Source organism: Calidris pugnax, unplaced genomic scaffold, assembly GCF_001431845.1.
Source record: "Calidris pugnax isolate Ruff unplaced genomic scaffold, ASM143184v1 scaffold109, whole genome shotgun sequence".
Lineage (NCBI taxonomy): Eukaryota > Metazoa > Chordata > Aves > Charadriiformes > Scolopacidae > Calidris > Calidris pugnax.
Window position 1 is genome coordinate 2,239,772 of NW_015090844.1, and position 13,293 is coordinate 2,253,064.

The following is a 13,293-nucleotide window of genomic DNA, read 5'->3' on the forward strand; positions in this document are numbered from 1 at the left end:
TGAAAACCTTCTCCCCCACTGTTTAAAAAGATTCTTAAAACAAATATGGCAAATGCCACATTCCAGAAAAAAAAGCAACCAAAACCAACTCAATCTTATGCTCCTGTCAGATCCAGTCTTCTCCCTCATTCTAAAAAAAATCCAAAACATTCTAAAAAAATCCAAAACCCTGCACACACAACCCATGCTACCAACAGTTACCAACGGTCACACCTAGCATAAGTAAATTCATTAGATGGTCTAAGCCATTAATTCATATTTGCATGTAGGTACTTTCAAATGACTGTTTCAGCTACAGGGAAGAACATACTGCAGGATGACAAACAACATCCCTTAAGAATATATCCACATTCTTCTACGATAGAGCAACTGCATTAGTGGACAAGGAAAGAGCTACAGAAGTCATCTCCCTAGGCTTCTGAAGGGCCTTTGATATGGTCCCTCACAATGTTCTTGCCACTCAGTTGAAGAGATAGGGATTTGGTGGATAGCTTGTTAGATGGATGAGGAACTGGCTGGATGACCTCATCCAAAAAGACTCCATCTAAAAAGGGTCAATGACTCAATGTCCCAGTTGAAACCATTAAGTAATGATGTCCCTCAAGGACCTACAATAGGACCAACACTACGTAATATCTTCATCAATGACACAGACAGTGGAATTGAATGCACACTCGGCAAGTTTGCTGAGTGTTGCAGTTGATTCGAGGGGCAGGATGCCATCCAGAGGGACCTGGACAAGACTGAGAAGTAGGACTGCGTGAACATCATAAGGTTCAACAAGTGCAAGGTCTTGCACCTCGGTCAGGGCAACACCCAGTATCAATAAAGGCTGGGGATAAAGGGACTGAGCACAGGCTTGTGGAAAAAGCCTAAGGATACTGATGGATAAGAAGTTGGACATGCACCAGCAATGTGCACTTGTAACCCAGACAGCAAATAATTTCCTGGGCTGCATCAAAAGAAGTGTGGACAGCAGGGCAAGGGAGGGGATTTTGCCCCTCTACTCTGCTGTCATGAGACCCAACTTGGAGTGCTTCATGCTGCTCTGGAGTGCCCAATACAAGAACGACATGGACCTGTAGGAAAAGACTCAGATGAGGGCAAAAAAAAACCAACAAGAAAATTATCAGAGCATTCTGGAACACCTCTCCTGTGAAGAAAGGCTGAAAGAGTTGGGTTTTTTCAGGTCTGAGAACAGAAGACTCCAGGGTCACCTTGGTGCAGCCTTTCAATATATAAAGTGGGCCTATAAGAAAGTTGAAGAGATACTTTTTACCAGGGCCTGCAGTAACAGGACAAGGGGCAATGGTTTTAAACTGAAAAGGGTAGGTTTAGATTGGACATAAGGAAGAAACTTTTTACAATAAGGGCAGTGACTCACTGAACAGGCTGCCCAGAGAAGTTGTGGGTGCCCCATCATTTGAAGTGTTCAAGGTCAGGTCAGACAGGGCTTTGCGCAACTTGATATACTGAGAGATGACACTGCCCATGGTAGGGGCAGTACACTTGATCTCTTTCAATCCAAACCATTCTATAATAGGTGCACAGACTGATACATACGCTACCTAATATAGGTTGCTTACTACCCTATTTACTAGCTTAGTTCAGCAGCGGAAACTGTTTCCTCTTCATTGCTTTTGGATCTTCCTTTTTCCTTGACAATACCACCATTACACTAATCACAAAGCACGTTAGCAGTTCCTGCAAGACACTTCATTCTGGTCTATTTAACTCTAATCTTCTACCATATCAGCAATCTGCAGAACTAAGCTCCGAGTTTGCTTTCTTGAGCTGGTAACACAAAACTGGGAAGAGCGGCTGATACACCATATGTATGTACAGGGACCTCAAGAGGCTGGAAAAATGGTCTGACAGGAAGCTCATAAAGTTCAATAAAACAAATTGTGAAGTCCTGCACCTGGGGAGGAACAATCTCATGCACCCACATATGCTGGGGGCTGTCCTGCTGGTAAGCAACTATGTAGAAAAAGACCTGGAAGTCCTGGCAGACACCAGCTTGAACACGAATGAGAAATGAGCCCTTGTGGCAAAGCAGGTAAATAGCATCCTGGGCTGCATTAGACAACACATTGCCAGCAGGTCAAGGGAGGCAATCCTTCCCCTCTGCTCATCACTGTTGAAGCCACACTTGGAATATTGTGTCCAGTTTTGGGCTTCCCAGTACAAGAGAGACATGAACATACTGGAGAGCATCTAATAAAGGGACACAAAGATGATTAAAGGTCTGGAGCATCTCTCATATGAGGACAGGCTGATAGAACTGGGATTGCTTAGCCTGGAGAAGGCTCAGGAGGGATCTTACCAATGTATACAAATAGCTGAAGGGAGGGCACCAAGAAGATGGATCCAGACTCTTTACAGTGGTGCCCAATAACAGGGCAAGACGCAATGAGCACAAATTGAAACACAGGAGACCTCCTGAACATAAGGAGACACTTTGCTTTACTGTGATGGTGATCAAGCGCTCTCACAGGTTGCCCAAGGAGGTTGTGGAGTCTCCACCCTTGGAGATACTCAAAAACTACACGGACATGGTCCTGCACAACTGGATCTAAGTGGTCCTGCTTGAGCAGGGGAGGTGGACCAGATGACCTTCAGGTGTCCCATCTAACCTCAGGCATTCTGAGTTTCTTCAATTCTTATTGCTTTCTGTTTTCGCCCTGTTTAAATGCATTGTAGAAAAAAAAGACTCAGCTGCTATTATTTGTGCTTAATTTTCTACTTAACTCCTTTGAAACATCTGTGTTTATTTTGGTTCATTTGGTTTTCTTACTTCCTCTTCTTCTAAGTGAGCAGGTTTAATTCTGACAGATAGGAAGCTACACTATACCACAGTAAACAAACTTGACAGTGCTAACCACTGCACCTCTAACTAGTGATCCAGGAACAGAGTTCTGTAAAAATTATTTGAAAACTGTTCATTATGTCAACAAGCCACAGTGTCTTGGGTGCAGGAAGAGAATGTCCCTTCAGAACAAAGAAACAGTGTCTTCATCAACCCTCTTCCATCTGTAAACCATGCAAAATGCCATTGTACTACAGAGATCCAAGTCCACAGAAGGGTAATATTGGCAAAAGCTATCCAAAGCCACATATTTCATTCATATACATTTTTTCTGGCCATGGCATGATTAAAGACCCAACTGTCTCATGGGAAAAATCCTTTTCCTTTTTCATGCTTTATTACATCTTTGGGTCTTACCAGTTATTTTCCACTCCCACAAAAAAAAAAGTTATCTTCGGTTTGTTTGTTACTGTTTTCACTATGGGAATCTGCTTTAAGCTAATGTTAAATTTTTGAACAGGGGCTCTTCAAAGTTTTTCACAGCTCCTGTTTCCATTTGTTCAAACAACACTACTAACACTACTAAAAACAACTGTCTCAATTGCACATCAACTTATTTATTTTTTTTTAGTCTTGAGGGGGTCACATAAATTGCCTTACATAAACCAGAAAACTGATATGCCCTTACCCCCACGGAAACACTCCCTTTGTCACAAATTAACTTCATCTCTAAGGTAACTGAAATAAGGCTGAGAAGTTATATTTCCCTTCTTCATTGATACAGCAATTATAAGCACACTAACAAACTAAGCCCCTCTGCCATCTTTATCTATTATTAAAAAAAAAACCAAACCAAACAAAAACCCAAGACCCTCAGCACATCCAAAGTACTCCATGAAGCTACTGTGAAACAACATGAAGTTTATAGTTCTCAATTAGAGTCTAATATTTTTTCCTCTAACTCTTTTTTCTACTTGGTCCGTTGATTTCTTCCTCCCTGTGTTGTTTTCCTCCTCAAAATTCATTTTCAGTCCTCTGCTATGGGATCTTCCTTTAAGAATCAAGTCTTGTATCCTCTTTGTTCTTCAGAAAACCCAAAACAGGAAAAACAATGCTGATTTCAACTGGGTCATGAAGATTGAGAAAATCACTTCATGCTCCAGTGCCCTCAATACACTTTGACACATACCTGTTTCACTGTAAAATTTATTTCTTCACAGATTTATGCTACATAGTTTTGCCATAGAATGCAAATCCTGGCCAGCCTTAGAGTCTGATTTTTTTTTGCCTTGCTTTAGAGATTAAGCTACCTTCTTTAATCTTGCTAAAGTAAGGAAAGTTAGTATAAACACTTACATGCATAATTCCCCATACACTTGCTCTATAAGGCTAAAAGTTCTTTTCTATCTTAAGAGAGAAATTAAAAACTAGTAGCAGTCATGAAGCTGCCACACTAACTTCTCTGAAGCAAAAATAAGTATTTATTGACTGGTGGTGTAGTTAAAAAGAAAAAAAAGATTCCACAGAAAAATCGCAACACAGGAAAAGAACACAAATTCTAACATGGGGCCAGCAAACCACTGGTATACGCGAGTCACCTCCATAAAGCCCACAGAAGGCAACTGATACAGGCAATAAGGGTCAAAGCAGTTATACTGAAGCCTGCATCTACCAAGCTAAACTCTCTATTCATTACTACAAGAAGAACTTTTTTTTTTTGAGAGCTCCTTAAAATACTTACATGAGACACATAAATACTAAATATGTTCTTTAGCTTGTATTTTAGAACATGTTCTGTATTTCTTGAGGATTTTTTTTGTTAAATGAGGAAAATGAAAAATGGGAGAATAGGAGAAAAGCTTAAGTTGCTATCAATTCAAATTACATAGCTAGTACCAGCTTACCTACAAGTACACACAGTCTTTCTGTTGAAACACAAGATCCCATTTTCAGATTTTAATATTGTAGTTAGCTTTACATCTGTAGAACTGAGAAACAGGTTCTTAGTGCTCCCCAATCTAATGCAAATAGCAAATCTAAAAATAATTCCCAAGGGTTGCTTATAAGCTATTGATTAGTTTCCACATCACCATTATAGATCACAGACATACAGACTGCAAGAAAGCAAGCACTATCTTTTCCTTAACACTACGCTGAACAGCAACTCTAATCTTTGCTTTGCCTTTATGTCTCACTTTAAACAGCTAGGTCTCTCTGCCCTTCCTTCTGGGATTTTGGTGGGCAAGTCCAGGCACCAGAATTAGAAAAATAAAGAGATATTACACTTCAGGGCTCTTCAAAAAGATCACTCTTGTAAACAGGGATGACAGATGTGGGTGACCCCACCCAAATGATTTGTCACTACACTCAGTGAATGCGCCCATCAGTTGTTTATCCGCTAAAGTGATCAGCAATTAACTATTTAACAAAAATTTAGTAATAATTGTTAAATGTCAAGATTTTTAACATCCAATTGACATAGAGGGAATAATTATATAGTACTGCCAGCATGACTGGCACTTTCACAAGATTGGATCTGCAGTAGCAGCCTAGCTACACTGAGGAGCCTCTGCAGATCATCCCACGCCAGCAGAGCTCCACAATGAGGACACAGGATATTGCCAGCAGATGGAATTCTTCCAGTTCAGCGACATCTTCTCCCCAAGGTGCATTAGCACTCCACTGGTGTAGCTGCATTCACATAAGGTCTTTTGCCAACAGAAAAGAAGGGTTTTCTTCCCTCCTCTGTTGCTTTTAGGCACTGTAAGTCAACGTAAAACTGCATAGCTTGTACCAAGTACAGATGCATTGAAGCATGGCCAGTGCTTGTATCAGCAGCTATGCTGGCAACACAAGCAGCCAACGAGTTAAAGAAGCCCTTTTGATAGCATAACCTTACATATATACACACATACATTTTATATATCATATCCACAATGATATATTTTATATCTTAATATACTGTATCATTACTATATTGTTATACACTACATATACTGTTTGTTAATATGTTATACATACTAGCCTGTATATATTACAAATAGATTATATATTGGTTGTTTATAAAGTTCTTACATGTGTTTGTATATATAGTTTTTTCACTGATAGCTATTCTTCTAAAAACACATATTTACAGGGGTGGCTTAAAAACAGTTCCTGTATTAAACAGTTTATAGCAAAAAAAAAAAAAAGGAAACAAGTCAGGAGAGCAAATTCTAAGGGTCCTTGTATAATAGTGTTTGTTTGGTTGGGTTTTTTTTGCCCTTAGGAACCAGAGAAGCTTTCATAAAGGACAGATGTCACATGGCAGGAGGGAGTGGAAGGGTAGAGTCAAGAGTAAAAATGGAAAAAAAGTATCCTTGTGCAGGAAAATATGTCTTCACCAAAGGGCTTACCAGAATCTGAAGGAAAGTAACAAATTCAAAACCACAGAAGATGACCTTAAATTCTCCTGGTCCAGACAAGACAAAGGCTGTTTTTTTGAAACCAGCTACATTCTTCTGATCACTGTCAGTTTAAGTCAGTTTGTGAACAAAGCTTTTCTTTAGACAAGTACATATTGCTTTCTCTGAAGACTCAAAGGCAAGCCTTAAGTCTCTGGAATGAAGCTGTCAGCACACATTGCTTCTGGTTTGCAGAAACTGCCAGCACATTACTTTTTTTCTGGGGCAACTATAAAGTCCTGTTATTACTCACCTTCTAACCTCAAATCTACGTATTTGCCTTTTTAGCTACTGTTAGCATGCCACTACCATCCAACAACACGTCAAATGCATGTTCCTGCTGCCACAGCAGCCAAATCCAACTAGTCCAAGCATGCACCAATTAGGGAATGACTTAAAGATATTACTTTAGGGATTTTTATTACCAACATATTTATTTTCCTTCCAGGCTCTTTTAGTATCCAGAAATTTAAGTCTTGCAGAACAAGAATATAGTAACGATGCAGTAGAAAGGCTTAATATTCATAGTACTTGTGCCCACCTATGTCTTCCTCCAGCCTCTCTGCACTTTCCTACTCCCACTAACTCCGTCTTTGCACAGTCACCCAGTCACAGGTATGGTTTGCCTGCGCAGTCCACACCAAGAACTCACTCTTTCTCCCATCAACACACTGACAGTTCATCTCAGTGCAAAACTAGACCTTATTTCCTTTCAGATCTGTATGCTTCATTCTTCACACCTCTCTATCGCAAGTAGTCCAACTTAGAGATCTACATCATTCAACACGTGAACTCCAACCAACCTTCTGTATTCCTACTCATGTTGCAGGACAACTCCATGGCCAAGCTATGCTTAATTTCACCTCATGTGCAGTGCCAGCTGAGTTCTCTTTTGTCTGGGCGAACCAATTTATTCTTCCCACCCACCTCCTTCCTCCAAACCCACCATATCTCTGGCTTCTGTCAAAAGAACTGACGATCATATCACATTTTTATCTCAGCCTACTGACTCTTCACCTGCTTCAATTCTCCAACTTGCCTTACCAAGTATGAATGCAAAGAAGATACTTGTAAGAGAGAAGGTATACTCATCTCTTCAGTCTGTCTCCTTTTTCTTCTTTGCTAACTTAGGGAAAAAGTGAATAATATTCACAAAAGTTATCTTCAAACATGGAAAGCTATTCTGCCTCCATATGCTTCAAATCAAGAGAAGTGCTCTGAATCACTCTCTGGAGGAAGCAATCCTTTCCTCTGGGATTAAATAACCTGCCCTTCTGTGCCAATAAATTTTATATGTATATATATGCTCCTCTGTCTCAATCACTTTCAAAAGCAAACCCTCATTTTGTTTTCCCATAAGCCCTTCTATATTCACTTTATTAAAGCTCACTGAAGACACTCTCTGTAAATCCTTGCCTTGAACTGTACTCTTACAGCATTGACCCAACTTTAGTCCTTCCCATTCCACTGAACAGAACAATTTGGAGTCAAGTTCACAAAAGGAAGGAATAATTTCTTCTAGCATATCAACCTCTTCTGCTTCTATCTACCTAACCCTTCCCGAAACCCATTCTCTATTTAATTTTCTAGTCTTCTGTTTGCTGCTGCCACATATACAGGTTTTTCTAAGTTGCCCCACACCTTGTCCTGCTGTAAAACAGACCAATTTACAGCTCCACACCATTCAACATGTACATCCCACATTCCCAACTTCTGCTCAGTACTAGCAAGTGATATCAAGTCACTTTTAGTACCTCACATTCTCATCTCATCATAATCTACCTTCTCTCTGCATTCACAGTTGCAGCTGCATATCTTCAGGTTTGAGCTCTAGCTAAACACTTTTTTTTTCAACCATATCTCTTTCATCCCTTTCTTGAAAGCTGTTTAGGTTCACAAATTTGTAACCATGTACTTGGTCTCATCTTTGACTTGTAACTTAGATATTAGATATAGATGAGAGAGGCACCTAAAGATCTTTTGTTTTCCTTTTTGGACAAGATCCAAGACGTAGATTTTTCTATCCACCCATGTGAAATTCTGCATGAAAAAGTGAGTTCTGGCTTGCAGCTCAATTACATTTTTTTGGACTCATTTGACCACCCTCTTGAACAACAAAGAGTATCCTCTTCTCCAGGAAATTACTGTCTTATTTAGACACTATCCTTCTCTATATTGCTGCTCCAAGGTCCTCTATTTCCCCATCAGTCCAGAGTGCACAGAGTGTGTGTGGTGGAGGGAGGTGAGGGAGGCAGGTGGAGGTGTCAGACAGAAACCAAATTTGGTTAACACTATCTATTCGTTGACATTTTATACACCTTCTCCCAGGTTTTCTGTTTTGAGTAGGACAAACTACCAATATGTATCAATAATGCTTGCTTATTATTCCTCAAACTTAGTGGCACTAACAATAAAAATCTGACCACTGTTTGAGGACTAGTATTTTGAGAATACTAATTGTCATGCTGACAAATACCGTCTTCCTTTGGTACCTATTTTAAACTTAGTTTACAATTCTGGAGCCTTTGTATCCTAAAAGCACCTACCATGACAGAATCCTAGCATGTGATTTAGATTTCTACATTTAAAAAAATAAAATAAAATAAAATGGAGAATAACCCAGGAGGTTGCCACACAACAGAGTTCCTATCGCCAGAGTTCAGTAATTTAGACTTGGGGCTCACTAGTTTATGTTAAAAGTGAGGACACAGTGTCTTGTGCTCACTATATCCCATTTTATTTAATTTGAAAGAACTAGGCAATTTTCCCTCCCTCCGCACATAATGCAGATCATGACTGAGGAGGATCTAAAGTAATGCTACAGCTGCTTAGCTCTTCCCTTGCACTAAATTCTGCATTCATTTCTGCTCTAGTCTGTATTTCTATTTTATAATGAAACATACAGCCTAGTTATTTATAGGCTTTCTAAGGATTAACTACACACTCATAAGAATAAACCCTCAAGAGGTTAACCTCATCCTCTTAAGCTTCACACAGTACAATCTCAGAGATAGCTGGCAACCACAGGCAAGAGAAGAAAAATAATCCTACATCTTGCTAATCCTTTAGCCAATCACCTCATGCAACAGTGGAGAGGCCTCTCAGAGGCCTACAATTCAATCTGTCTCAAGAGAACTGTCAATCCAAAAAGATACGTATTTCATAGCACCATTAGCAGCCCACCTCAAAAGGCAAAGTAAGACATACCTGACTACTCAGTGGTACACTCAAATCATGCAACTAAAATGCAATCCTAAAAAAGATATCAGTTTGCTGCTTCTATTTCCCATTCAGATATTTGCATATTCTACTCATAAAACTACCTAGTTTATTATTTTGAAAGTAAATATAATGTATTTTGCATTGTTTACACCTAGATAGACCAGTTTAACTGTCCCTTATACTTCCTAGAATGAACTTTTAGTACCTTTGATTTTCCAGCCAGATCATATCTCTCTAAACAAAAATAAAATCTCTTCGTGGTAATCTACCCAATTCCTTCATACCATGATCTGGATTCTCCCTTAACCCCATATGTGGCATTACTGCAGCTGCAGGCAGTGTCCAAGGAGTTAACAGATACACTTACCTTTTAAACAATACAGAAACCTTTGAATTATTATTTATCTAGCAAAATAATTACTCAATTCAACTTTAATATAAAAAATATTAAACAACGTCATTTAAAAAAAAAATTGCTAAGGAGGTTGTTTAGCCACACTGCTACCCTATGGCTGGAAGTTAAAGCCTTCAAGAACATGCAGGAAAAGTATAAGACCAGAGAGATGACTGTTAATAACGAAATAGCCACAGTTCTTTCCTGAAGTAAGAATTTTTAATCAACCCCTAAAATTGGCACTGCCTACAAGCTCACCAAGTCCAACTATATTAACTTTTTTTTTTTTTAAATGTGTCAATTCATTCATTCTATTTTCTACGTGCTTAAGTTACACTGATTCCAAAGCCTGGCTTCTGATTTGTAGGTAAACCCTCTGAAGATCTCAGTCCCATAAGAATACAAATCCCTCTCCTCACAATCTGTCCTCTGATAGGCTTCCACTTTTTCAACTGGAAATAAAAGTATAAAATAAAGACAGTTCAAAATCAACTTTTATTTCAAAGAGTTGTTCCCACTAATTAAAGGCTTTGTTCCCTTCCAGAACTCACATATGGCCCAGCAGCAACAGGAACTGCTCTAACTCAGGCAAACCAATTGGGAAACTCTTGAATCATCTAGTATCAGGAAACAACAGCATGTAAAGAGAGAAAGAAAGGGGGGGAAAGAAGTCAAACCCTGACAAAAGCACTGATTTATCTAATCAAGAGAAACCATGCACATCAGCTAGGAAAATTGATCTTTTCTCCTATGCTCAAGATTTATTGTAAGCAAGTATTCTTGGTAGCATGAGGCCAAAAGCTACTTGACAGCATCTTCTACTGTTACAGATTGCTCCAGCCTATTTGCATTCTGAAAGGAAGTTTCATGATCTTTCATGCTCATAATAGATGCCTAAACCGTTAAATTACTATTTCTTTTCTAATCTTGAAAGACACTTCTCTTGAACAGCATGGCCCTTCCACTGCTCTTTACATGAAGTCGGGTCCCTGAACAATACTGACAGCTGCTATCAAACTGGGCTGCACTCACCCACAGTGCAGCTGCCGCTTGTAGGAACAGACAGACTTCTGATGTCTCCTCCCCTCTGGGGAGAGGACTTGACACACTGTGTGCTCAGTGAGGGGGAGCAAAGGTCCACTGAATTGTCAACCCAATTACATGCTATTCAGAATTTCCAGGATGCACACCGTTCCTTTCAAAAATCAAGCATATGTCAGAGCATGAAACTTACTGTGTGGCACTAGATAATTATTGATCACATAGGACTGTAAAAGGTCACTGTGACATACACCTAATTTTAGCATTATGTCTATGTAAGCATTTACATGGTCAAAAAAATTTTGTGCCCAACGTGTGCATTTCCTCCTTCACAGTTTTGGATTTTTATGGCATCATTCAGAGGTCTTTCACAAGACACAGGCAAGTATCTCTTCTGGTGACTCTTAGTTAACTTAAAAATGAAAAAGGTGAAGGTTTCTATTCCTGTTTCCAAAGAGCTTTCCCCCAAAGAAAAGGTTCTTAATTGTATGTGGTACTTGTAGATCCCATTGCTTTTAAAAGACTATATTGTGCAGAATTTAAAAACATGTTTAAACTAGCAAAATTTGGTTTGGCTAAGTAGCACTATCCTAAGTCCAGCAAGAATGTTTTTAAATATATTTTAATATATATCTCCATTTACTGCAGAAAATGTTCTTTAGAATTAGTTCATTAAAAAGTGTTTTCCATTCCATTTTCATCCTAAAGAAATTATTCACTTTAAAAAAAATGCAAGAAAGTACAGCTGTCTAATCTTCGCTAATCAAACACCACAAATGCACATGTGCTGTATTTCAAAGATCAAATCAGGTATTCATAAAGTAATTCATTACACAAGCAAAGCACAGAGGAGATTGTGACAAATACAGATGTAATTGTGTGGGTTTCTAAGATGTGATTAGCAAATCAACTAAGTAACAGTCAAAATTTGATACGAAGGGAAAAAACAGCTCAGATTTGAAGGGGGGGGGTATGTTTATGCAAAGCTAATCTGTCAAGTGTAATAAAGCAGCTTGAATAAAATTTAAGCTGAAAATCCACTGAAGCTCCCCATTTCAGGGAGGAAAAGCTATTAAAAGGAAATGAAGGTCACCCTCCCAGTTTATTTCACCTAATTGACTGCCAATAGCTTACCACAGGCAAACCGACTGCAGATCTGCAATTGAGAAACTGATGAAAGGAGAGTTTTCAAGCTGAGGCCCATTCTTTTAATCCTCCCTCACTCCTATTTTTTTTTTCCATCTCCAGTTGGGATGTAATTTTAAGCACAGATGGATTAACTGGTTCCATTGTCTGTAGACGTCATTGGACTATGGCACTGTTAATCCGTACAGCAGCATGTCTAATTATCATTACAAAGTGTCTGAGGGAACTATAAAGACCAGCAGGGCATCTTCTCACAAGCAATTAACATAAATTGATAAATGAGTAATTTGCATCCGCTCAAGGCGCTCACATATGAATAAAATCAGAAAAGACGGCTTCTTGTTTCAGCTACTTCTTTCACTTAGTCTGGAAGGGCAGAAAACATGAGAAATATTCTAGACTTAGTGGCGGGGGAAATGAACTCATGCAGTGGAAGGAATGTATGGTTCAGAAAGTTCATTAGTACAAAGTAAATGACTTGTGATTGACAACCAGTCACAAGCAAGTAGCATTAACTTATTTCAGCATATTTAGAAGCACAAACTTGGTGAAAGGCTAATAGAACACTGTGTCAGACAATTAATACTACTTCAAAAGCAAGTGAAGTTTCTTTTCAATAGCTTCCTAATTTAAAATTCATGAAAGATTCAAAAGAAAGAGAAAAGAAAGAAGAATGAATAGTTGTACAGGCTCCAAGAACTGAAGTGTCACAAGAAAGCATGAGGCAAAGGTAACTGGATCAACGGACATACAATACCTACAAATAAACAAGCAACTCTCCTAATCGTTATATTTCTTGCAGGAAAAGGTTTGTTACTCACATCATTGCTGCACATAATTATGTTCTGACAAAGTAAACTATTAACTTTATCCCTGCTAAAATTTGTGTGAAGCAAGGCAAACACTTTAGCAACATTTGGCATCAAAACAGCATTAGACATCAAAACATTAAGCTTATTTTAAAAATAGCAAAGCAGTAAGATATGAAATCAAGTTATACACACTGTAGGAGGTAGACCTGGAAGGCCACGTACCCCGATGATGGCATTCAGTTCAGCCATGGTCACTTGTTTGGCACGCTCTACAGCTTGGGCCACTTGCTGCTGATGCTATTAAAAGAAAAAGGGATACGAGGAGGAATTTATGTTAAGGTATTGGCCACACCAAAATCAAACCAGGATCACAAACACCTGAATAACTGTTTTGTTTGCAGAAGACCAGGCTACCTACTGTAAGAC

The 13,293-nt window shown here is 39.0% G+C and overlaps 1 protein-coding gene across 3 annotated transcripts in view; it reads right to left on the minus strand.

Moving 5' to 3' along the window:
- TLE1 (transducin like enhancer of split 1) overlaps nucleotides 1-13,293 on the minus strand; it is an 82,324-nt gene that overhangs the window by 47,054 nt on the left and 21,977 nt on the right. For 2 of the 3 annotated variants that reach the window (XM_014942650.1, XM_014942652.1), the window contains one exon: nucleotides 13,060-13,164. In XM_014942650.1, the coding sequence (XP_014798136.1) occupies nucleotides 13,060-13,164 (105 nt within the window). The remainder of the gene's footprint in view (nucleotides 1-13,059; nucleotides 13,165-13,293) is intronic. The other variant, XM_014942651.1, reaches the window with a different exon arrangement.